Source organism: Rattus rattus, chromosome 1, assembly GCF_011064425.1.
Source record: "Rattus rattus isolate New Zealand chromosome 1, Rrattus_CSIRO_v1, whole genome shotgun sequence".
Taxonomy (NCBI): domain Eukaryota; kingdom Metazoa; phylum Chordata; class Mammalia; order Rodentia; family Muridae; genus Rattus; species Rattus rattus.
The window spans coordinates 172,482,742-172,505,271 of record NC_046154.1 but is presented as its reverse complement, the minus strand read 5'-3'; the positions used below and the strand labels follow the sequence as shown (position 1 = coordinate 172,505,271).

Sequence of the window (22,530 nt, the reverse complement as noted above, 5' to 3'; positions counted from 1 at the left end):
GCACCGACTAGCCACAACACCCAGCTACCTACATCGTAAGAAACTGCCCGTGTCTCTCTTTAGACAAGACACAAAAAAGCTCTGTACTCCTGAACAGACGACACACAACACATAAGTCATTTTGCCTTTTGCATAGCCCCTGGGAAGGTCCACACTTTATCACATACAACTTTTTGTGTGTAACCCAGCTCTACCCAATGTCTTGAATCCCTTAGGTTTACTCTCTTCTACTAGACTCCTCTTAAAAATATTATACCATATATGTTGTTTTAATTTTATTTTTCCAAGTCCTAAGGATCAGACCCAAGGGGTCACACATGATAGGCAAACCCTGAATCACAAAACTTGATGGCCAGTTTTTGCCCATGTTTTTTTTTTTTTTTTTTTTCAAGACAGGGTTTCTTTGTGTAGTGTTGGCTGTCCTAGAACTCAATCTGTAGATCAGGCTGGCCTTGAACTCTGAGATCTGCCTGCCTCAGCCTCCTGAGTGCTGGGATTAAAGGAGTGCACCATCACTGCCAGGCTCAAGTGCTTTCTAAATAAAAGCAGGTTTGGATAGAGAAAGGCTTATGCCTCTATACCATATTTCTACTTTTTAAATTTATCCACAGACTGCTTTGAGAAAAAAAGCAAACAAACGGGTATATGGAATGAAATCAAAATCAGAACTCCAAACTGCCTGGATGCGATGTTCAGCTACATTTACTGGCACCCTGAGTCTGGGCAGCAGACAGACTCAGTCCCTGGCCCCCTCCACTCCTTAGTGGCTGACTGGAACACAAAACCCTCCTGGCCACTAACAGAAGAATCTAAACAAACCTGGAAATTCCAAGATAAGAAACAAATGCTTAGAAGTTACGGATTCTCAGTGCCAAAGTTCAGTGTAAGCAACCTAAAACTTGAAAAGGCTTCTAGAAAGGTGGGAATTAGTCCTCTTAGAGGGACCATCAGCCTCACCGTAACAGACTCCAAGAATGGCATAGAGAAGATCTGCTCTCTCCTCACACAGTGCTGCCACAGAGCCAGTGGTGGAAGGGCATGATGTCATGACACCTTTGGGATGCAGACAGCACTGTTGGCCATGCAGCCTGTATTGGGTTTAGGCGCTGCTTTCTAATTGAATTTGTTCCGATAATCCAATTCCTCAGTGCCCTCTGCATGTCAAACACTACACAAGGAATTTAAACTATAGACAGTTTCTTCCTACTGGAAATCTATGTCAGGAGTTGTAGCTCCTGCCTATGATCCCAGAACTCAGAAACTTGAGATAGGAGAATCACAAGTTTGAGGCCAGCCTGGGCTACATACTGGGTTCAAGGCCAATCTAAGCTATAGAGAGATCCTACCTCAAGAAAGAGATCCTAAATCTGCTGAAGGAAAAGAAACAAGTCAACTTCAAATAAATGTAAACAGTATCAAGCACTTGGTCTCAGGCTGTTGCTATAAACAAGCAAAACAATTACAAACAGACGTTACTTTGTACCGTAAGAACCTCTTGTGAAGAGAACAGGCCATTACAGCTCCAGACGCATTACTAAACAGATATGCCAACCAGAAATCAGAATTTCAAAGTCTTACTTTTCTGTAGCTTAGGGGATTGTGAAGATAACAGATAACTTTTAAGATTGGGACATTGTTAAAAACGTAAGCCTCCCAATTCCTGCTTAACTCGCTGAGAAGAGATAAAGCTTTCTTATCTACAGAACAAAGGGCAGTGCATGGTTATAGGAAGTGCTAAGAAGCCAGCAAAATTCTAATAAAAGGAAACTGAGTCCAAAGACTAAACTTCTGTCCTTCTGGGGCAAAGCTACTTCTGCAATAAAAGGTACCAAAGTGCAGTCGACTTATGAGGAAATAGCTACCTTCTTTGCCTGTAAGGTTTGCCTTTTCTTTCTTACAGAATTTTCTGTAATTATACGTCAAACAACAACAAAAGATTTTAAGAGGCAAAAATCATTGTTCTTCTCTACATTTCTAACTCGATCAAATATTGACCCCATTAATTTCACTCCTAAATTCCAGCCCTAGTTGCTTAATGCAGGCTGAGTACAGCTGGTCTTTTCATGTTCCTCTTATTTCTAAAATGGTCCTCTATGACTTTTCCCCTCAAGGAAAAGGTTCCGTCCTAATACCATCAGACAACATAAGAAAACCGACTATCGACTCTACGAAACAGATCAAACCATTGGGTATTTCATGATTCTAAACAAATCTTTATTCAAATGGTTAGAGTTTATAGAAGTACATATTTTATAAGAAGTGCAATAATGACTTGTCCTAATAATGACTTGCTCTTTGGAACCACTTATTTTAAAATCGTATTGGGCCATCCTTAGAAAGCTGGACTAGTCCACCTGTCCTTAAACTAATCAGAAGGTAATAGCGAGTAGAAGCAATGGCAAGAAGGGTCCCTGAAGAGCAAGGGTTGCACCTGCTCTTAGAGAGCAGAGGTTAGAAGACTTAAAACCGGAGGAATAGGGCAGGGAACCCTAAGGGGCTTTAAACGTGGGACGTGGGATCTGAGAGCTGGGTGAGCCTGCGAAGTAAGGACTGTGCACTGGGGGCTGGCAAAGTCTGGGGCCTGGGAAAGGGATTCTGGGAAGTGGATCAAGGAAGAAGGGGGCCACAAGGTGGGGGGTAGTAAGCGGGGGGACGGGGATGGGGGTAGGACGAAGTATCCCAGGAGTGGGTGAGGGGTGAGGCGTGGAGGGGAGCGCTAGGACACAAGGATGTATCCAGGAAAAGAGGAGGGAGACATTCATACGTGGAGGGCGAAGGAGAGAGTGCTGATGTAAAAGTGAGGCTGAGGAAGGGATGCGTGTGGGAGCTGAGAAAGAGGTGCAGCGCAGGGAGAGCCAGCGATCTCAGCGCTCGCAGGGAGCAAGGGCGAGGAGCGGGAGGAGAGCGGCCCCGGAGAAGCGGCGCTGCACAGGCGCCCCGTACCAGGCTGCGCAGATTATCCTCCTGTGACTGGACCGTGAGCGCGGCGGTCCCGGTCAGCGCCCGGCGAGCGAAGTCGACGCTGCAGCGAAGATGGAGGTGCTGGGTTCGGCAGACCGAGGCTGGAGAAGCCAAGGAACAAGTATCCGCGACCTCAGGCATGGTTGTGGGAGATCCGCCGCACGTCAACCAGCACCCAGACACTCTACCGCCAGACTTTCACCGCAAGCCTGAGAAAGGAGGGAAGCATAGAGGGTAGACGGCGCGGTGCACCCCGGGAAAGGGAGGCTTCGAGCCTTCAGGGTGCTTAGTGAAGGGCAGGACGGAACTACCAATCCCATGATGCAGCGCGATCAGGCTAACGCTAGACAGCATGGGATTGGGGGGCGGTGCGCGGAGGAACCGAGGGGTATCTGCTACAGGGGTAGGGTGGATTAAGGGAAACGCTGAGTGGAGTGGAGACACATCTAGTGGAACGCTTTCATTTTAGTTCTGTTCAGTTGTGATAGAAGCCATGATGGCATCACGAAAAACAAAGACTATTGGTGCACATTTGTTGAGGGCGGGGCTGTCTTGCGTACATAAAAGGTGTATCAGAAAGGCAGTTACTGTGCAGTTCCTCGTTAGTATAGTGGTGAGTATCCCCGCCTGTCACGCGGGAGACCGGGGTTCGATTCCCCGACGGGGAGACACAATGACACCTTTTTCCTTTTGGTTCAACAAACCAAAGAGTTGGTTGACTATACAGTGACCTCACTGTTTCCTGTTTTTCTGGTTCTCTCAAGTATTCCCAGTCCCAAGTACCTAAACCGGATAAAACAACACCTGAGAAAGGAATTAAGAAATAACGCACTCGCCACAGTGGCAATAATAGAACAGCGGCACTTCTAGCTTAGCTCCACTTAATGTGAAAGTCAAAGGAGTGTTGAAAGATGCCTGGCAATTTAATTTTAAACAACTTTTAAGAAGACCTGAGAAATGAGAAACAGTCTGTGTTACTCAGCAAAACAGATCACAGCAGATTAAGTTCCTGAAAAGGGCTTGTAACATTGCAAACGTTGTATTTTGAAAGACAGGAAAACTCACTTCTTCTACCTCCTCCGTAAAAGATTGCAAAGACTTCTCATTTCCCTCTCTTGATTCATGTAGACTTTCTTCGAGTGCTCAATGTAATTTGCGGATATTAAGTGCACTCTGCCACACTGGCCGCCTAGAAAAGAGCTGAAGGGAGGTGGGGGGGATCTGTATCCAAACTAGTGATTAATGTTCACTCCACTGCCAGATGCTCCCATGATGACCTAATCCAGCCTGGTGCTTGGCTGCAAAACAGGGCCCAGGGAGGACGGATACATGCAGTTCTGGAGGGGCAGGTATTACTTCTTTAGGAAGGGTCAAGAGTAGCATAATAGAGGGTAAAACATCTGAGGTGGGTTTTGAAAGCCATGGAGGAGCCAAGGAAACCACAGGAACTGACAGGGCATGGGCTGAAACAGCCCGGGGTGGGAGTGGGGGACAATTCTAGATATTCAAAATCTCACTGTTTAACCAAAATCCCTCAACCACACATTAAGGTTTCTCTGTGTTGTCTGTCTGTTTGTCTTGGAATGTTCTCTGAGGACCAGGCTGGCCTCTGCCTCTCGAGCGCTGGGGTTAAATACATACGCCACAACTGCTCTGTGGTGGTGCTATACTTTCCTCTCCCGCTGTGGGCTGTGTTTGGTTTGATGTAAATATTAGTCGCCTCTAAAATCCCTCTCTTTTCATCCTTAGAAGTAGGCACATGACTTAGCTGGGCACGTGACTGTCCTAAAAGAAGACCCTTCTTGCTCCTTTTGCATTTAGACCTTGCAATTAGATTCCGACCAGAAGAGTGTCAGCAGATTGTCAAGTAGGGTTTCTATGAAGTGTCTTCACATGAAGCAACAACAAAAGACGCCATTCTGTCCTCTAGAACATAGACGTAAGGTCTACGGCTGTAACTGCATATTATAGCGTGAGGTTGGAGCTGTGTGCTAAGAAAGATAGAGAAGTGAAATCGGGAAGACAAGAACTAGAAATGACCCACCTCGTTAGGACCATCGAACCCCTCTACACACTGCTTCAGATTTCTTTTAAGAGAGAAATAAACGCATTTGCTTAAGACAGAGTTATTCCGGGATAGTCTGTCATTGAGGTGGGTGCCAGTCTTTGGTAAGAGCCGGTTCTAGTCAGACCACTTCTACGACTTGTCCATGTCTGTCATTCTGTCAGTTTGCCATTATTTGGGAGTGGAGTATATAGATTTTTTCAATTGAAAAATATTTTTCATACACTAGATTTTGAGCATGTTCCCCCTCTCCCATTTCCTACATCCTGCCCACCTCATTACTGACCCAACTCCCTGCCCCCCCCACCTCTCTCTCAATAAAACAACAACAAAGGGAGCCCTGTACACCATGAGAAGGCTGTTGAGATGATGCTAAGGGACTCAGCTAACGTGCATGGCGAGCAACTCCTGTTGTTAAATCCAAAGGCGATGATTCGTCTCTGAAATGAAAGGGGTGAATGATCAGTAGCTAGCCAAAAACCAGCCAGGGCCTGCTTCACAACTTCAAGCAGCAAGGGTGGAGAGAGGCTGGAAATAAATCCAAACCGACACAAGAGACGAGAGCACTTTAATAAGGAAAGCGTAAGTTTATGCTTACCTTATATCGGCTGTAGACAAGAGGGATAGGACAGCATATTTATTATAAGAATGCTTGGGGGATAAGATCCGAGGGATAAGCTTAGGTCGCTGTTATCCACAAATTGAAGGGCTTAGTCTTCTGGACTGGCCTCAGTTAATGTTCTGACAAGTTTCCCGGGAGACGGGAGACAGATATTTGAGCCAATGCTCTAACATACACTCAGGACTATGGACCAGTCTTTTCTTCTTTGTTAACTGATTGTCCTACTGGTCTCTCCACACCCCCCTCCCTACCTTTGCTAAGAAATTTAGGGCCACTCAAAATTTTTCTTCTCTTATGTTTTAGTAAATACTTTTCTGTGGCAGAATGTAAGATCAAGGGGGTGGGGGATATGCACTGAGAGATACAGGCAAGAAAAAAGGAAAACAAAACATGAAATTTCAAGTCCATCTTCCTGTTGCTCTTCCTTCCTTCCTTCCTTCCTTCCTTCCTTCCTTCCTTCCTACCTTTCTCTCGTTTTTTTTTTTCCTCTCTTTTTTTTGGACAAACATGTCTCTTATTTCCATTGTATAGCATTTAACTGATAATTACAGAAAAACAGAGGAGAGGAAACAGTTCCAAGGTGGGAAACCACAGTAGCTTGGACCACAGTCCCAAGGAGCATTAAAAAAAATGCAGTCAAATCCAGCGTGAGTTCTGAAAGCGGAGTTGATAGGTTTTCTGGTCAGATTAGAGGTCAACTAGAAGAGAAAGAGAGGAGTTGAGGCTGACATCAAGACTGTTGGCGTAAGAAATCAGGAGACTGCAATTTGATTAACCAAGAATGGGTATGGGGGTGCTATGGGAGAAGTAGGCTTGAGCAGGGACCCATATTTTTACGTGGTAAATTTGAGGCATCAATTCCTCATCTGAGGGGAGATCCTGAGTAAGTCAGATGTGTGAGAACTGAGGTCCTCTGGAGCGGCTACACTTTTCACTGACTGGAACATAATGACCACAGTGAGATGGAATGTAACGGATCAAGTAGTCAGTTATCTCAGCCTTTCTTTAGCCCGTTTTAGCGACTGCTTACTGTCAAACTCTGTGCCTGACACAGTGTTTTTGTGACTACCAGATAAAAGTTCTCACAGTGCGTTTGAAGATTGCTGCACCTCTGGCTTGGATAACATCTGAGTCCAAGGAACGTTTTTGGTTTTTTTTGTTTTTTTGTTTTTTTGTTTTTTTTATGTTTGCAAAACTTGGTGATGCACGACTGCCAGCCCCACTTTCAGGAAAGCTGAAACAAGAGGACTGCAAATTGACGGACACACAGTGAGAAGACGTCTGTCTCAAAAATCAGTAAATGGGACTGGAGAGATGGCTCTGGCAATTAAGAGCATTGGCTGCTCTCCCAGAGGACCCAGGTTCGATCCCCAGCTCCAAAGCATCCGGAAGTCCAGTTCCAGGGGATCCTACATCCTCTTCTGGCCTCTGAGGGTATCTGGTATCCAAGTGGGGCACAGACATATATATATATATATATATATATATATATATATATATGTGTGTGTGTGTGTGTGTCCATACACATTAAACAAACAAACACAAAAGGAAAGAAACAGGAAGGATTCCACACTCCGTTAAAGACATCCGAATCACACCCTATGCAATGATTTCACACACTTTCTTTTGTGTGACTACAGCTTCCACAAACTTCTTTCATGGAAGAGTCATTGTTTGCAAGCCGAGTTTGCATTCTAGAGAATGGTCACTCAAACAGGCTGAGAATAAACTATTTTCTTATTTCAGGGTACTTATTTGACCCAGACTGTGTAGAGTCCTGAGGAAAAGCTGGGGGGGGAGGCTAAATGTGATTTGGGGGGCTCACCAAGGAGATGGCACAAGAAAGAAAAGCTAGCCACGGAGACTTGGGGAATACAGCTCCTTGTATAGACAGACAGGCAATGTAGTGAGTGTCTCTGAGGAGAAATGGAGAGAGCATTGTAGAGAGGAGCTGTCAGCTGTGTGGAATGCTGCTGTTCGTTCAGTAAGATAAGGGTTAGCAATGCGGAAGTCACTGTAGTAGCACGTCAGACCTCAGTAGTGTCGGGACCATGAAAACCTAACTGAAGAAGGTTCAAGAAGACTGGGAAGCAACCGAAAGAGACTTGTGTGTGTTGAAGAATTTTATGAAGATCGGAAGGAAAAGGTGTGGGTGGGGGCGGAGGGGTCATAGCAGAAGAGAAGAGTGAGTGAAGGGAAGGGTTTGTCTGTTGGAAGGAATAAAGCTATACTTATCGACTGTTGGGAATGTTCAGTAGAGATGAGGTTACCAGAAATAAAGGCAGGAGGGGTGGGGAAAGGCTGGGGCCATGTCTCCCTTGGCCACCAGAGTCTGAGATCCAGGCTACAAGCGAAGATGCTGGCATTAGCTAGAAGGCGGTGGTAATTTACTCACAACCACAGATGGTAGGCACAGCATGGTGTAGATGCAGGTGTAGGGTCAGACAAAGGTAAGTGAACCAAAGAGGATTGCGGGACCTTCTTGTCCAAAGTAGGAAGCAAAATCATCAGTCAAGAGTGAGGTGAGAGACAAACAAGGCAGAGGAAGTTACAAGGCAGAAGAAAGAGGTGATAAGTCTGTGGCAAGAGAGACTGGGTGGTTAGTTTGTGGTCAGGGTACCTCTAAGGGGCCCCAAGGACCTTCCTTAGTCATAGGTGTTAGCATTCCTTCTAGGCTCTGCCCCACAGTTACCTGGCAACAGTCAGGTATGCCTGACTCTCTATAAAAGGGGTTGTTTGCCCCCCACTCTTACTCTTACTCTCTGCCCCTTCTCTCCTTGCCCCTTCTCCCTCTTCATTCTCCCCCTCCCCCTCTCTCTCCAAGTATTCCTGCTGCTTTCTCTCTCTCTCTCTCTCTCTCTCTCTCTCTCTCTCTCTCTCTCTCTCTCTCTCTTTCTCTTCCCGTCTCTCTGCATTTCTCTGTCCAATTCTCAGTCAGTGGTACTTCGTGACACCCCACAGTGAGACATCTAGAAGCAGATTGATACAAGGAAGAGGTCTATTTTCAGGCGAGTTGTGTTGACCCTCAATCAGTCCCTCAAGGCAAGTGACTAGAAGGCGACCCCCAAATGGCGATTACAAGCAGTTTGTATACTTTTTAGGGGCACAGGTTACCTCAGCAAAGTCACAGTTCAAACGTATTGGCTGAGCATATTGACCTTTCAATCTATTGGCTAGCAAGCATCAGTCAGTCCATTCTGAGAATTCTCTACTCAAGAATGTTCCTGTGGGTGGAGAATGGAACCTGGCCTAGCCTTGACCCAAGGCAGGTGGGTGTAAGGCTGGCAAAAGCCCCTAGGGGTCCTTCACCGTGTCCTAAATAAACTCTATTCCATATTATTCCCTCACGGGGAAGGGATGCCTCAGCATAGGACCGCAGAGGCACCCCCTTGCACCTCACTATACCAGGCCTCCGCCAAACGTATCCTGGTTCTTTCTTTTCTTTTATAAAACACAATAGGTTTCAAGTTGAGCCAGGCCAGCACCACGGGAGTGTTCTACAGTTGCCTGGGATGTGTTTGGCGAGACATTTATGCAGGCTGGTCGTGGGGGGAGGGGTGCGGGTGGGGAACGGGACAGTAAGTGTGTGAAAGATAGTGAAGACGGTGAGTCTATAAATGAGGCCAAAAGAGAGAGTCAGACAGTAATCCGGAGAGGCCGAGAACGCGGAAAGAACGAGGCAAAGATAGCTGTGGATGGCTTGCTGTTCTGAGTGCCAGGCAAGAGGAAGATACATTTGACCTGTACCCGTACTCATAGAAAGTATTTCTAGAAAGAGTCTCAGGTCCAGCGCCATTTGCCTGCGAGAAAAAGAAGTTTTTCTCTGGCAAGGAGCGACTTATTCCGGCAGAAGAGTCTTCAAAGCTTTTTGATTTTTTTAATATAACTTAGTGTATTTACCTTTCCTATTTAAAAAAAAAAAAAAAGTGCTGATGTGGAGAGAGGAAAAAAAGTCAGTAGACCCCAAACCACAAAGGGACACAGAAGCCTAGTCCTGTCTACCCACCTTCCCCTACGGCCTCCCCTTAGCACAGCTGACCCGGCTACCTTGAATTTGCCTGAGGCCCCTGCCTTGTTCTTCTGTCAGCATAGACATCTCTGTGTCCTCGACCTCACAACCTTTCCTCCCAATCTTGGCAAGGTTCTCCTCTTTCCCCACCAAGCAGGCCTCTAATCCCTTACAATTTGGTAGAGCCATGGTTCTCAACCTGTGGGTCGCGAATTCCCCGGGGTCAACCGGCCTTTCCACAGGGGCCGCCCATATTAAAGGGTGAAAGCGTTGGGAAGGATGAGATCCACGGGGCTTTTGTGGGGCCTTCAGTTCCTCCCTGGGATGTGTGAAAGGTGGGACCTTCAGTTCCTCTTTTTTTTGGGATGGGAGAAAGGTGAAGAAACTACCAAATTTCAACTGCTTTTTTTTTTTTTTACGTTTAACTTACACAATGGTTAAAGCAATACTGACCCGTTTTCTCCATCGCATGCTTTAAAAAAAGCGTAACCTCGTGCAAGGATTCTATACTTACAAGCACATCTCCGGTCTTTTCATGGGGAATTGGGGAAGCCTGAAACTCAAGGCACAGGAGATAACGTTCTGCCAACTTTGGAAAACAGTCTAACTGGCCTTTCCCAGCAGCTCCCCACACCACGGTCACAGCGGGCAGTCTGCAGAGTGTCTCCCACACAGACTTGCCACTTGTCTCTCTGCCTGCGTGCGTACTTCCAAGGAGCTGACCCGAACAAAATAGGTTTCCAGGTAGTCCTTGGAGCCAGAATATCTCTGCTGGTCAGGTGACTCTCTCCCGTTCCCCACATGCAGTGTGAGGGAGGACCAACGGTATTGTCACCGAGAAGCCTCATTAGAGAAGAAGAGCTCAGAAAACGGGAGTCCGCAGCTTTCACCAGAGACCCTGGTGATTCGTGTGCACGCGGTGTTAGAGGCGCGAAGGTTGCCTTTGGAACTGAGGGAGTTCAGTTCAAGAGTTCGTCAGCTACATCAGGACTCTTTGGAGATCCACTGTGCTGGACACTGATTTGAGTATTCTCTTGTTGCACTAAGATACACTCCACAACCAAACAGTTAAGCAGTCTCCCACACCAGAGACCCCAAATCGCCCATTTTCCCTTTCCGAGCATGGTCGGTCAATGATTGAATAAATTGGTAAATGGGTGGTAAATAGGATTTCATGTGAGGATCTAGCCATTCTTTATTTTTATCCGCCTATCTATCTAGATATTTACCTAGATATCTAATATCTACTTTTATGTACGTTGGTGTTTTGCCTGCATGTGTGTATGTATGTGTAAAGGTGTCAGGTCCCTTGGAATTGGGGTTACAGACAGCTGTGAGCTGCCATGTGGGTGCTGAGAATTGAACCCAGGTCCTCTGGAAGAGCAAGCAGCCAGTAGTCCTTGCCACTGAGCCGTCTCCCCAGCCCCAAGGATCTAGCCATTCTTATATTTGCTGCTTTACTCAAGGTTGCCCCCTGAACTTAATGGTCATAATGGTACTATTAGTACTCAGAAGAAGAAAAAGGAAAGCCCCACCTAGTAGACCCTCTTTCCCTAAGTTCCTTTCTGGATGCTTTCAGTCTTGCTCCTGAGGCTAACTGCTGTCTGTGATTTGCATATCACTCTGACTCATTTTGCTGTTGCTATGCTGATATTTCTTTCATATGAGTAGAAGTGCACATTTATACTTTCCACACTTGGCTCCTTAGGCTGAGCATGATGTCTCTGCGATTCTTCCGTGTGGCTGTACAGAGCTCCAGATTGTGTCTTCTCACCACTGTGTCCCGTTGGGCCCTGTGTGGACCTAGCCCATTTCAGACCCTGGGTTATTAGGATTGATGTTTCCACCGGCATCCTATTGTATGCCTGCCGGTGAACAGACCGTGCAGCCAGATATTGATGTGGTGTTTTGGAGACTGGAGGGCTAGCCGAACCTGAAGGGACTCTAGCCAGCCTGAGCCTGGTGAACATGGCTCTGGTAGGCCTTACCTTTTCCCCTATTGCCTCTGCCTTGCTAAACCGTTAGATTACATCCCCAGAGCTAGCCACTGTGGTCTATTCTGTTACTTGGCCACTCCCTCCTCCTGAGGCTGACGACCAAGGTCCAGCTATCAAAGCATTGAGGTCCAGTGATCAAGAGCTCCCTTTGGCTCACCTAAGTAATATATCCAATCAAAACGAAACACCTCATCCTACCATGAGGTCCCCCTTTACCTGCGTAAACGGCCATTTTCCCATGAGCTATGTCTGTCTCCTCTTTATCCAGAGGCAGTCCTTTGTCGCATCTCAGGACAAATGCCTCTTCTTTCTCTCCTTCTCCCTCGTCCTCCATCTCCTGTCTTTATTTCTTAGTCCCAGCTCCTTGTACTCCTGGGCCAAATAAGTCTCCTCTGTGCTGAGAACTTGGTCTTGGGGGTCCTGAGCCAACACCAAACCTTACAGAATCCATCTCTGGGAATTTTCCTCCAGACCTATTTTGTCAAGTAAGAGCTTTTGCTACAGCAAAGAGCCTTTAGCTTTTGGGGGTTTCCTACAAAGGTGGCAGCTGCCTGGTTCAGAAAGAGGTGACCCTAAAGGAAGCAGCTGTGGTCAGGTGATAGGGACAAGGTAGTTGCAGCTGTGGGTCTCCATTTCCCCCTGCTGCTTCCGTTTCTGCTCTAGGTACACCTGCCTGCAAGCTCATTTCTATCGGTACTGACTCAGGGATTCCAGCTCTGTTTACCACTCCCCACCAGCTCTCCAGTGACCGCAGGAGCTTACACTTTTGTCCCAAGCACCTGAAGCCCGAGGACGGTTTGACAAGCAACTGTAGGATTTCTGCTGGTTGTTCTCACCCACAGGGTAGTTTCTTCCCACTGACTCATGTCTGTTTGTACGGATGAAGGCCCACCATAAAAGCCTCCCTTCTACGAGTTCTTAGCTACAAGACCCCATTTGAGGAAGCACGGTTTTGTCATCTCTCACTAACGGCCTCTCTTACTGATACAGAGTTGAGCAAAGCCATACAAGGAACCCATGAGTGAGTGTGTGTGTGCGTGCGGGTGTGTACAACACATGCAAGCATGCATGTGCCTGCAATATGAAGGTCAGGGGTCAACCTCTGCTGTCATTTCTCCAGTGCCATCCAGCTGGAGCTGGAGCTGGCTGGAGAAGCAAGGCCTTCTGGTCAGAATCCCAGGGATTTGCTTATCTGTCTGCCCCCGACTGACTGGCAACGGAATGACAAGTATTTGTCCCAGAGCCTCGCCTTTTGATGTGGGATCTGGGATTGAGGGCTGGGTCCTCCAGCATGAGCTTTGATAAGCACATAACTGACATGCCTTCCCCAGCCCTCAGTTGTCTGACCTTTCTCTTTCTCACACAGATGTGTCCCCATGTCCCCATCTCTCCTTTACATATTGACAAAAATATAGCTGCACACAGTTATAGGGTACTGAGTTTTCGAATATAACTTGGAATGACCAGAGATAAGCAACCTATGTAGCACTTTACCTCCGACATGTGACGTCTTCCGGGATGAGAAGACTCTAGGCCCACCCTTCCAGTGACATTCCAGTGCACCACCCTTAGCTCTGAGCTCTAATCACTGTATTGTGCAAGAGCCCTCAAAAAGAGAAAAAGAAAGCTTACTCCTTCGGTCTGGGACTTTGGACCCTGTAGCTGGAACCACAGACTTCCATGGCCACCTTCAGATTTGGCCTCCCCTATTTTCCAAGTTGCTTTCTCTTGCCTTCCAGAGAAGCTGTTTCTACAGCCAAACTCCACTCCCTTTGCCATGGACACCAAACCTCACTCTGCAGCCCCCATGAGGGCCGTTTTCAGAGAAGGTCCTGGCAGCCTCACCTCTGTTCCCAATCTCTTTCTCTACAATCACCTTCCCTGTGTTGTTCCTTAATATCCAGATCCCGACCTTTATGGACACCTATGGGTGCAAACCCTTAGCTACCACCGTTCGTCAGTTCAGCCTTTGCAGATCCACCTACTGTTGGAACTGACTCCCCCAAACCAACACTCACAGAGCTTTCACAGTCAGGCACTCCACTCTGACAACTGAGAAAGGCAGACCACAAGCGGTGTAGTTTCAGGCATGGTCATACAGGTACACTTGGCCTTTTTATTTACCCTGCGCTCACACTTCCTGTGAGCAAGTGCTGTTTTTACAGTTCGGCATTACCGTAATTTCATGTCACCCCCTTGTGCTTTTGTTTAAAATATCTCACAGTAGCTTGGCATCGTGGTATATGCCTTTAATTCTAGCACTTTGGAGGCTAAGGCAGGTGGATTTCTGTAAATTCAAGGTCAATCTGACCTACAAAGGGAATTCTAGGCCAGCCAGGGCCACATGGTGAGTTCGTCCTTTCTCCCTTTCTTTCTTTCCTTCCTTCTTTCCTTCTTTCCTTCTTCCTTCCTTTTGGAAGGCATGAAAGAAAGGCAATTTTATTAAAAAGAAAAACAACAGAAGGGAGACCGGACCAGAGCACAGGTATGTCCATCCAGAGCACAGGTTAGTCCATCGGGCCTTCAGCGCCCTGGTGGTGATCTTGTCTTTTTCAATGATGTGGACAATGACAACCATGACTGATACGGCATCCTGGTCCATAGCATTCAGTACGGTCTGAGAAATGGTTTCAAACGTGTTCTGGATCAAAGTTGGACTCCTAGAGAGAGCCATACATTTGTTCAGAGCAGGTACCACTGACTACAAAGTCATCAGTCACCATGGGACAGCCAATGAGGGCCAGAGAGCAAATAAAGAGCTTAAAGGTCTTGGGGTCCAAGCTAGCGATGACAGGCTCTGTGTAGTAGGGACTAAACCGTGTCTCATACAAGAGGTTGGCCACCGTGCTCATGAGGGTGTAAGGCTTGATCTGCTGACCTTCCTTCAGCTCATACAGGTTCAGTCAGAACTTGAGATGCTGGGCAACTGTCTGGACATCAGTGGCCAGGTCGGCCAGGCCTATGCAGAGTCTGTTACCCATGGGAAAGATCTTCTGGAAGTCTGTGGTCACCATCTGGGCTTAGATCTCAAAGTTCTTTCCCTTCATGGCCATGACAGCCCCTCCATTATATGACATAATAGATGTGATCGTGCTGTAATAGGAGCCCAATCTCCACTGTGGTGCCTACAAACCGGCTCTGGCTTTCTCAGGGCCCCTCCCCATCTTTCTAGAGGACACAGACAACTATGAGCAGAATTGGAGAGAAGTCAATTGCGGAACGAAAGCCACCCCGGTGAGGCTTCAGGTGGGAATGAGGGACACACCATTGAGCGATGGATACAATCCATGTTGTAAGTGAGGGAAAGGCTCGTTATTTACTGAGTCGTGTGTAGTAGGCCCTGCTGTTTTGTTGAAGATAAGACTTGTCAGCTGCGAAATCGTAAGGTGAACTGGAGCAATGTTTAAACAATGTTGAAAGAGCATTTTGGTTTCCCCTGACTGCTGGCAATAGAAAGAAAACAGCAACAACAACAAAACAAACAAAACAAAACAAACAAAAAAACCCCAAGCAAGTTAAAGATTAAATTACAAAGCAAAAAGGAACCAGAACTTATAGGTGGGGGAGAAAAAACCCTCAACTTAATGCAAAAATAAGAAAGTATGTCTTAAAGAAAAGTGTGTTGGGTGTGACTTGATAACGTGGTCACTGTGAAAACATTGTCTCATTCAGGTACCTCAGCAGAAGCCAGGAATGGAGAAGGGACAATTCTAACACAAACAGTATCAGTCAAGACTAAGGGGAACAGAGAAACCAAGACAGGATGAGGTAAGTGTGTAAAAAAAAGAGCTCTTCAAGACAAGGGTGGAAGGATCCCAGAAGTCGCTGTGACATCCCCAGGTTGCCACCCCCACGGCAGACCAGAATTCATACACACGATCCCTCTCCTCCTTCACCCCACCCCCACCCCAACAAGGCCACCACCAAGGCTTCGAATGACTCTGCTACCCTTGGCAGTCTTGTGGGAGGAGCCCACACTGAGAACAGCGCCTGTGGTGCTTCCCAAAGCTGAGCAGACAGGGGCTGTCCCAAAGGACGCTGTCGCTCCAATTCATTCTGAAGGTGGGACCACTGTCTTAGAGCATCTGTGAAGTCAGAGAAAGTCTGAGTATGATGGTTTACTGGGGTTTGCCTTCCTAACTTGTGCTTCCTTGGGACTCATTATCCCCCACCCCCCCAACCCCCTTCCCTTCCTATTTCTCCTATTAGACTAGCTGAAGACCCGAGCTTCCCCTAGCATTTTATTTAGGGAGCACAGAAGTAAACTTGTCTGGGTGCACAGTTGGCACAGTGCGGAGAGCTTTTTGCACAGCGGGAAAGGAGGTTGTTTCTGGGTGAGTCTCCAGTCTTAGACGTTTGTTTTAGATTGCCTTTTGAATGGGACCTGAGGGCTAGATTTTGAGATTGTTAGGGTAGAGAGACGTATTTTCGCATACAAGAAACTCGTGAATCCGAGAGGGCCGTGGGCAGGAAGATATGGACTAACTAAGTGAGCTCCCAACCCAGGTTTGTATGTCGGAGCTCTAAGGTAATGTCTGAGGGATGCGGGAATGCTAATTCTGTTTCTATGAGGTCAGAAAGTCAGTGCCCCTCACCCCAGTTCCCTTCTGAGAAAAGGAAGAGAGACGTGAGCTTCCTCTCCACCTAAAGAAAATACAAGAAGTCTCGAGCCAGGAAGAGGCCCTCAGCAGAAGTTGCGTCTGTCTCTGGATCTTTGACCTCCCAGCCCTCAGAATACTGAGAATAATGGTTTGTTTTTCTGTATCGTTGCATTGTGGTAGCCTGCATGGACGAAGATACTTATGACTCAAAGAGTCACTTCTGCTCATGTTTCGAGCGCTAAATTGGGGCTGCAGTTTTTGAAATGTGATCATAGACTTTCAAGTTTCCCAAGCATCCATAAATGATTATGAGCCTACACATGGTTTTATCCGGGGCTGGGGAGGTCAGGGTTGTGGAGGAGGGCTGGCCTCTTGAGAAAAAGTAAAGGGATGGTGAGGAAGATACAGGTGTACGGACATCTCATAAACCGTGCCTGTGCAACAGGCTAGGTATAGGCTTAAGACTACAGAGTTTGCGTCTTGAGCCAGCAACATTCAAGTGTTTGCCACACGTGTGCTTCCTATCACACAGTGGAACCCTGTCCTGAACAAACATATTAAGCATGATGGTGAGAGTGACTGATAGAAAAGAACATTTCCGGTGCAGTTGATGACAGGTGGCAAGCTCAGAAGCAAAACAGTAAGCTCCGAGAAAGAACTCCCATTCTGTTCTGGTCTCCATGTTTTGACCCCCTCCAAAGCTACCCTCTGAACTCCTCATGGCAAGGTCGGGTATTGGGAGATAGTTCCTTTGGGAAATCATTAGGTCAACAGGGTGGGGCCCTCATCATTGAGGTGAGCTCTTTGCGAAGAAACCTGAGAGCTGTCCTACCTTCCCTTGTGTGAGGATACAGTGAGAAGGCACCTGCTACAAGCAAGGAAATGGGTCATCGTCTCAGGACTGCTGGCACCCGGAGCTTGCCTCTGGATTGATAAGAAACGCATTTCTGTTGTCTACAAGGCAGGTAGCTTATGCGTTTGGTCTTGGAACTCCGGATGGATGAAGGTACACTTTAATCGCTCGGGCGCATTTCCAAAGGAGGATGAATCTGCCACAGCTTGCATGAAAGGACTGTCCACCCTGAGGCTCTCAAGTCCACCATGGCTGACAGTCAGTACCTCAGGCACTGGGGTTTCCTGACCCCAGAAGCAGAGGAAACAGAAGAATCAGTCTTTCTACCCTTTGGATAACGTTATAGACCTTGGGAAGTGGCACACAGACCAATCCCGATTTGATAGGTGGGAATTGCACAATGACACAGGGGGACTGAGAGGCGGCAGTCATCAGAAGACATATGGAGGCTTATACCATGAAATATTATTATCCAGCCTATTTTAGAGAGGAAGAACAGAAGCTCTAGTAAATGAATAATTACCTCAGATCACTCAACTTGAACTAGCAGAGCTAGGGAGGGTTGAAAGCCAGACAAAGAGACCCCAGACCACATTCTTTTATTGCACAGCCCTGAACTCTGGCCTCAACTGTAGACATTTTTTTTTCTCCTAACTTCCTTTTACCCCCACTGCATGAAAAATTGCAAGCGAGATGTATTTCCTTTCACTCAGACCGTTTCAAAAGCCATTGTTACTTAAGCGCGGAGGTTGGAGGGCTTCCAAAGACTGAAATACACAGAAAACATCTGGCCATGCTCTCTAGCGCATACACACTTAGGAGCACACAACAGGCAGACCAGGAAGAGCCAGGCCATGGATACCATCTCAAAGCTTGACTTTGAATATAAAGCAGAGAAGGTCATGTGTGAGCAGTCTGTTAGACTCTGTGCAGGATTGTTTGGGTCACTGTTGTCCCAGGGAAATGAGTGGGTCAGCTTGAGCAATAGTTTGCTCAACTAAGTCGGTAAGATTAGGTCCTTAGGAAACCAGGGCCAGAAAGATAAATGACATTTTTATAAGATATATTACTGTGAGATAATGGCATGTCTCTACACACTCACACACACAAACACACTCACACACAAACACACACTCACACACACAAACACACACACATAAATACACACTCTGGAACACATGTGCAAGCACACAACACACAGCCAAACATACTCACACACAAACACATACATATACAAATATACACACTGGAACACATGCACAAGCACACAAACACACACAAACACACTCACACAGAAACACACAGAAACCCACACTCACACACAGAAACACACACAGAAACACACCCATACACAAATATACATACTGGAACACATGCGCAAACACACAACACACACACAAACATACTCACACAAAAACACACACATATACAAATACACACAGAAACACACACACACAAACACTCACATACATACAAACACATATAAACACACACTCACACACACACTCACACACACACTCACACACACACTCACACACACACACACACACACACACACACTCACACACACACTCACACACACACTCACACACACACACACACACTCACACACACACACACACACACACACACACACACACTCACACACACACACACACTCACACACACACACACACACACACTCACACACGCACACACACAACACTCACACACTCACACATACACACTCACACAAACACTCACATACATACAAACACATATAAACACACACACACACACACACACACACACACACCAGTGAAGGAACTGGAATATAAACTGCATGTGATGTCACCTGTGTCCCTAGAAAGTAAGGCTATGCTATCTGTTCATTCTGATCCTTGTAGCCAAATTTGTTGTATGTTTGCACCAAATTATGGTAGACTAGGTCATAGGAGTGTGTTAATTAACAAGCACACTTATTTTGCTATATAATACATAGTTAACATTTTTAGTACTTCCTATGTACCAAGCCTGTTCTAAGGGCTTTGGACACATCAACATATTTCAGTTAAACCTGATAAGGATGAGAGGAATAGGCACACTCCTGTAAGCTCAACACTGAAGCTGAGGCAGGAGGATGAACCATCACATGCATACCAGCCAGGAAACTCAGTATGTTGGCCAAGTTGGCCTAGAACTTGTAACAACGTTCCTTCCTCAGCTTTCTGGGTGTTTGTTTGTTTTAAAACAAAATCTCAATCATTCGATTTTATCAATGAGGACCAGGGAGCCAGATGCTGGGGTGAAAGTCAGGTATCTCAGCAAAGTACCCAGCTGACCTTCCCCCAAAGCCAATGTCTCAGCACCAGTGCCTCTCTCTCTCGAAAAACCTTCAAACTCAATGTCACTCCCCTCTACTTCCTGTATGCCTCTCCATCCATGCTCCTGGCTCCCTCTCACTCTCTGTGGCTTTTTCCTTAATAAGCCTAGGTCTACTTCCTGTCAACTGGTTGCTTGCTCCGCCTCTTGACCTATGGTTGACTTTATTTAATCCTGTTTTCAATACTCAAGCAGAAAGCTCTCGGATTAAAGGTGCGTGCTAAGGCCGAACCATACCACAACTGAAAAGAGGTTTTTTCCAGTCAATAACACCATGTCAGGGTTCAGAGTGTTGATCAAATACCTTGCAACAGCTTTCCAAGTACTAGGAATTGTGGTAATCTTCCTGCCTCGGCTGCCCAAGTGCTACTGTTGCTGATTACTGGGGGTGGGAAGCCGGCTTTGTGTGAGGAGGGGGAGGTGGGGTGTGTGTCTGTGTGTAGGTGGTTATGTGTGCACATGGAGGCCAGAATTGATGCCTGATGCCCTCCTTGCTTGTTCTCCACCTTAGTTCTTGAGACAGGTCTCTCACTGAGCCAGGTGCTCGCTCACTGGCTAAACTGGCTGTCCAGCAAACCCCAGGAAATCCTCCTGTCTCCACATCCCAAGTGTTGGGGTTAGGCTTTTTATAAGAGTTCGGGGTTCTGAACTCAGGCCCTCATATTTGAGCACTTACTGGATAAGTCTGGATGAGTCTCCTCTCCAGCCTGGCTCAGAGCTTTGGCCAGGCACAAAAAGGCAGAGAGGTCTCTCTTTTGTGATTCTGCCCTGGCCACCCCCACCACGAGACGCTCTCCCTTTCCAGCCCGCCACTCACCACCCTGCAAGCTTCAGTCAACTCATATTTCTTCTGTGAAGAAAATGTCTACGCCCGGGCACAGCCTCAGTCCCCAGGTGCTGTATTTTCCAAGTCTTATTCACACTGTAGAGATGTTTACTCTTTGGCCTGCGGCTGTCTCTGCCCTCTGAGTTTCTATATAACAATCAATAATCTAAGGTACGTAAATAAAGGGAAACCTAATTAAGGAATATATTTTTTGTAACAAAGAGCTAGGCTTAAGCCAGTGCCTGGCTGTGATCTCATCAGACCATGCCCAGTTAAGACAGATGTTTCTTCTTCCTTAGTTCCCCAAAGCCGGCTGTTGGCTGTGCTGGGCCAGGCCCTCTGAACCTCTTCTAGCTCTCACTGCTGCCTGCTACATGAATCATTCTTTGCTCAAATAAACAGTATTGAATCCAATGCCCCTAACATTTTCAACGGGAGTTCCCAGTCTGGGCTTCCAGTCTTCCTTCTCCGGTAACGGTACTGTGACCCACATCCCTACTTGGGAGGCAGCTCATGGGATTCAAGTCAAGCCAAGGGAAAGAACAAACAGCCACAGTTCAGAAGTGACCATGTGACCCACCAGCTGTCTGACTGTGGTGACTCCTGATGGAAGATTGAAGGGGGGGGGGAGCGAAGCGGCTAACAGTACAGCCAAATGCAGAGCCCTGAAGGAAAGAGAGAGGGAGAGAGCCTGCTCGTAATAATTTTCCATTCTCTGGATTCTAAATCTAAGATATTGCCTAGTACTGTGCTCATTAACAAAAACCAGCTTAGGCTGGGGAGATGGCTTCTCAGTAAATCGCCTTGCCTTGCACGCATGAGGATCTGGTGTGGTTAGGCTCGGAATTCCAGTGGAGAGGCACAGACAGAAGGATCGCCGGACAGCCAGCCTAGCCAAGTGGTGAGCCCCAAGTTCTAGCATGAATACAAGACACCTGATACCTAAGGAGGACATACCTAGGCTGTCTCTGACCTTCACATGCAATGCACACACACACACACACACACACACACACACACACACTCCTCTCCTATCATTTGTAACCAAAGGAGTATTAGATACTGATAGATTTTATTATTTCTCTATCTACCATCTATCTCCTGCTACCAATGGGTCTCCCTCCTAAATTATAATTCTTTATGGGCAACAGATGGTTGGTAGGTTTTGTTTTTGTTTTTGTTTTTTTGTTTTTTGTTTTTTGTTTTGTTTTTGTTTTGTTTTGTTTTTTGAGTGAATTTAACTAGGGTGGCTTTACAGGACATTGAACTGACCATCGTTAAGGAGTCTCCTAAAATTAATTTGAAACAGGACCTAGTCAGGTTGGAGGGTGGGATTGAAGGGAAGGGACAAGTGCTGGACTGTAACCTATTTACTGTGTCCCGATGCAGATGGGTGGGGCAATGGTTAGATCAAAGCGTGGTACCACCCCATTCTGAGTGTGTGTGCCCTTCGCTTTAGCTAAGTTTCTCTTTGGCAGCCAGCACAAATCAAACCTTTGTTTTACCAGTGGATTATGACCAGCCTAAACCCACCCATTTTTGTCTACATCGCCCAGTTTTGTCAGTTTGTTACAAAGGAAAAAAATTAATGTTACTGAATCAGGTTGGTGCATGAACGAATAAACAAGGTAACAACGTGACAGCACAGAATGCTTTTATCATGATCTTGAATCATCAGGTAAGCGTGATGACTACGGCACTATGGAAAGATGTCGAGCTTTGATCTCATTGTTAAGGTCAGGTCTTCATCACTGGAATAAGGCTACAGGCTTAGGGGAATACGGAAGTCAGCTCACGGTGAAGGGTGGGCTGCTGTGTGGTAGGGGAGACAAGATGGAGACAGCAAAGGCCCCAGGCAAAACCCAGGCTAGGAGACAAAGCTCTCTGCGCCTTTTCTAAGCACCAGGACTTGGTGGCAGGGAGGAGCAAGGACCTTCTTAGTCTCCAGACAGCTGCTATGAGCCTGTCTCCACACTAAGCTTGCACTTCCGCTCTTAGAAGTACAACTAGCCTGCGCGGCTTCAGAGACAAAGCCTGTGGAGAAGCTCATTCTCCAGGATGAGCGGTACACAGCGGCGGCGCGCTGCTGAAGGACTTTGATGCCGGGAACATTTTATATCAATGCAGACCACTAAGATAAGCATAAAGCCCCGGGGGGCGTGGCTATTGAGCGCTTTTAGCACTCAACCGAGAAAGTAGATTTTAGTTTAGCTTAATAAGCAACAGTTAAGATTT

General features: G+C 46.8%; 1 protein-coding gene, 1 non-coding gene and 1 pseudogene across 3 annotated transcripts in view; 1 reads left to right on the top strand and 2 right to left on the bottom strand.

The window, feature by feature from the left end:
* The window catches only part of Lta4h (leukotriene A4 hydrolase), a 31,610-nt gene extending 28,401 nt beyond the window's left edge, over nt 1–3,209 (bottom strand). The window contains exon 1 of one of the 2 annotated variants that reach the window (XM_032911500.1): nt 2,944–3,209. In XM_032911500.1, the coding sequence (XP_032767391.1) occupies nt 2,944–3,102 (159 nt within the window). In that variant the 5' untranslated portion in view covers nt 3,103–3,209. The remainder of the gene's footprint in view (nt 1–2,943) is intronic. The other variant, XM_032911498.1, reaches the window with a different exon arrangement.
* LOC116912535 overlaps nt 3,160–22,530 on the bottom strand; it is a 62,837-nt pseudogene continuing 43,466 nt past the window's right edge.
* Trnad-guc lies at nt 3,558–3,629 on the top strand. The gene has a single exon. It is a non-coding gene; the product is annotated as a tRNA-Asp (tRNA).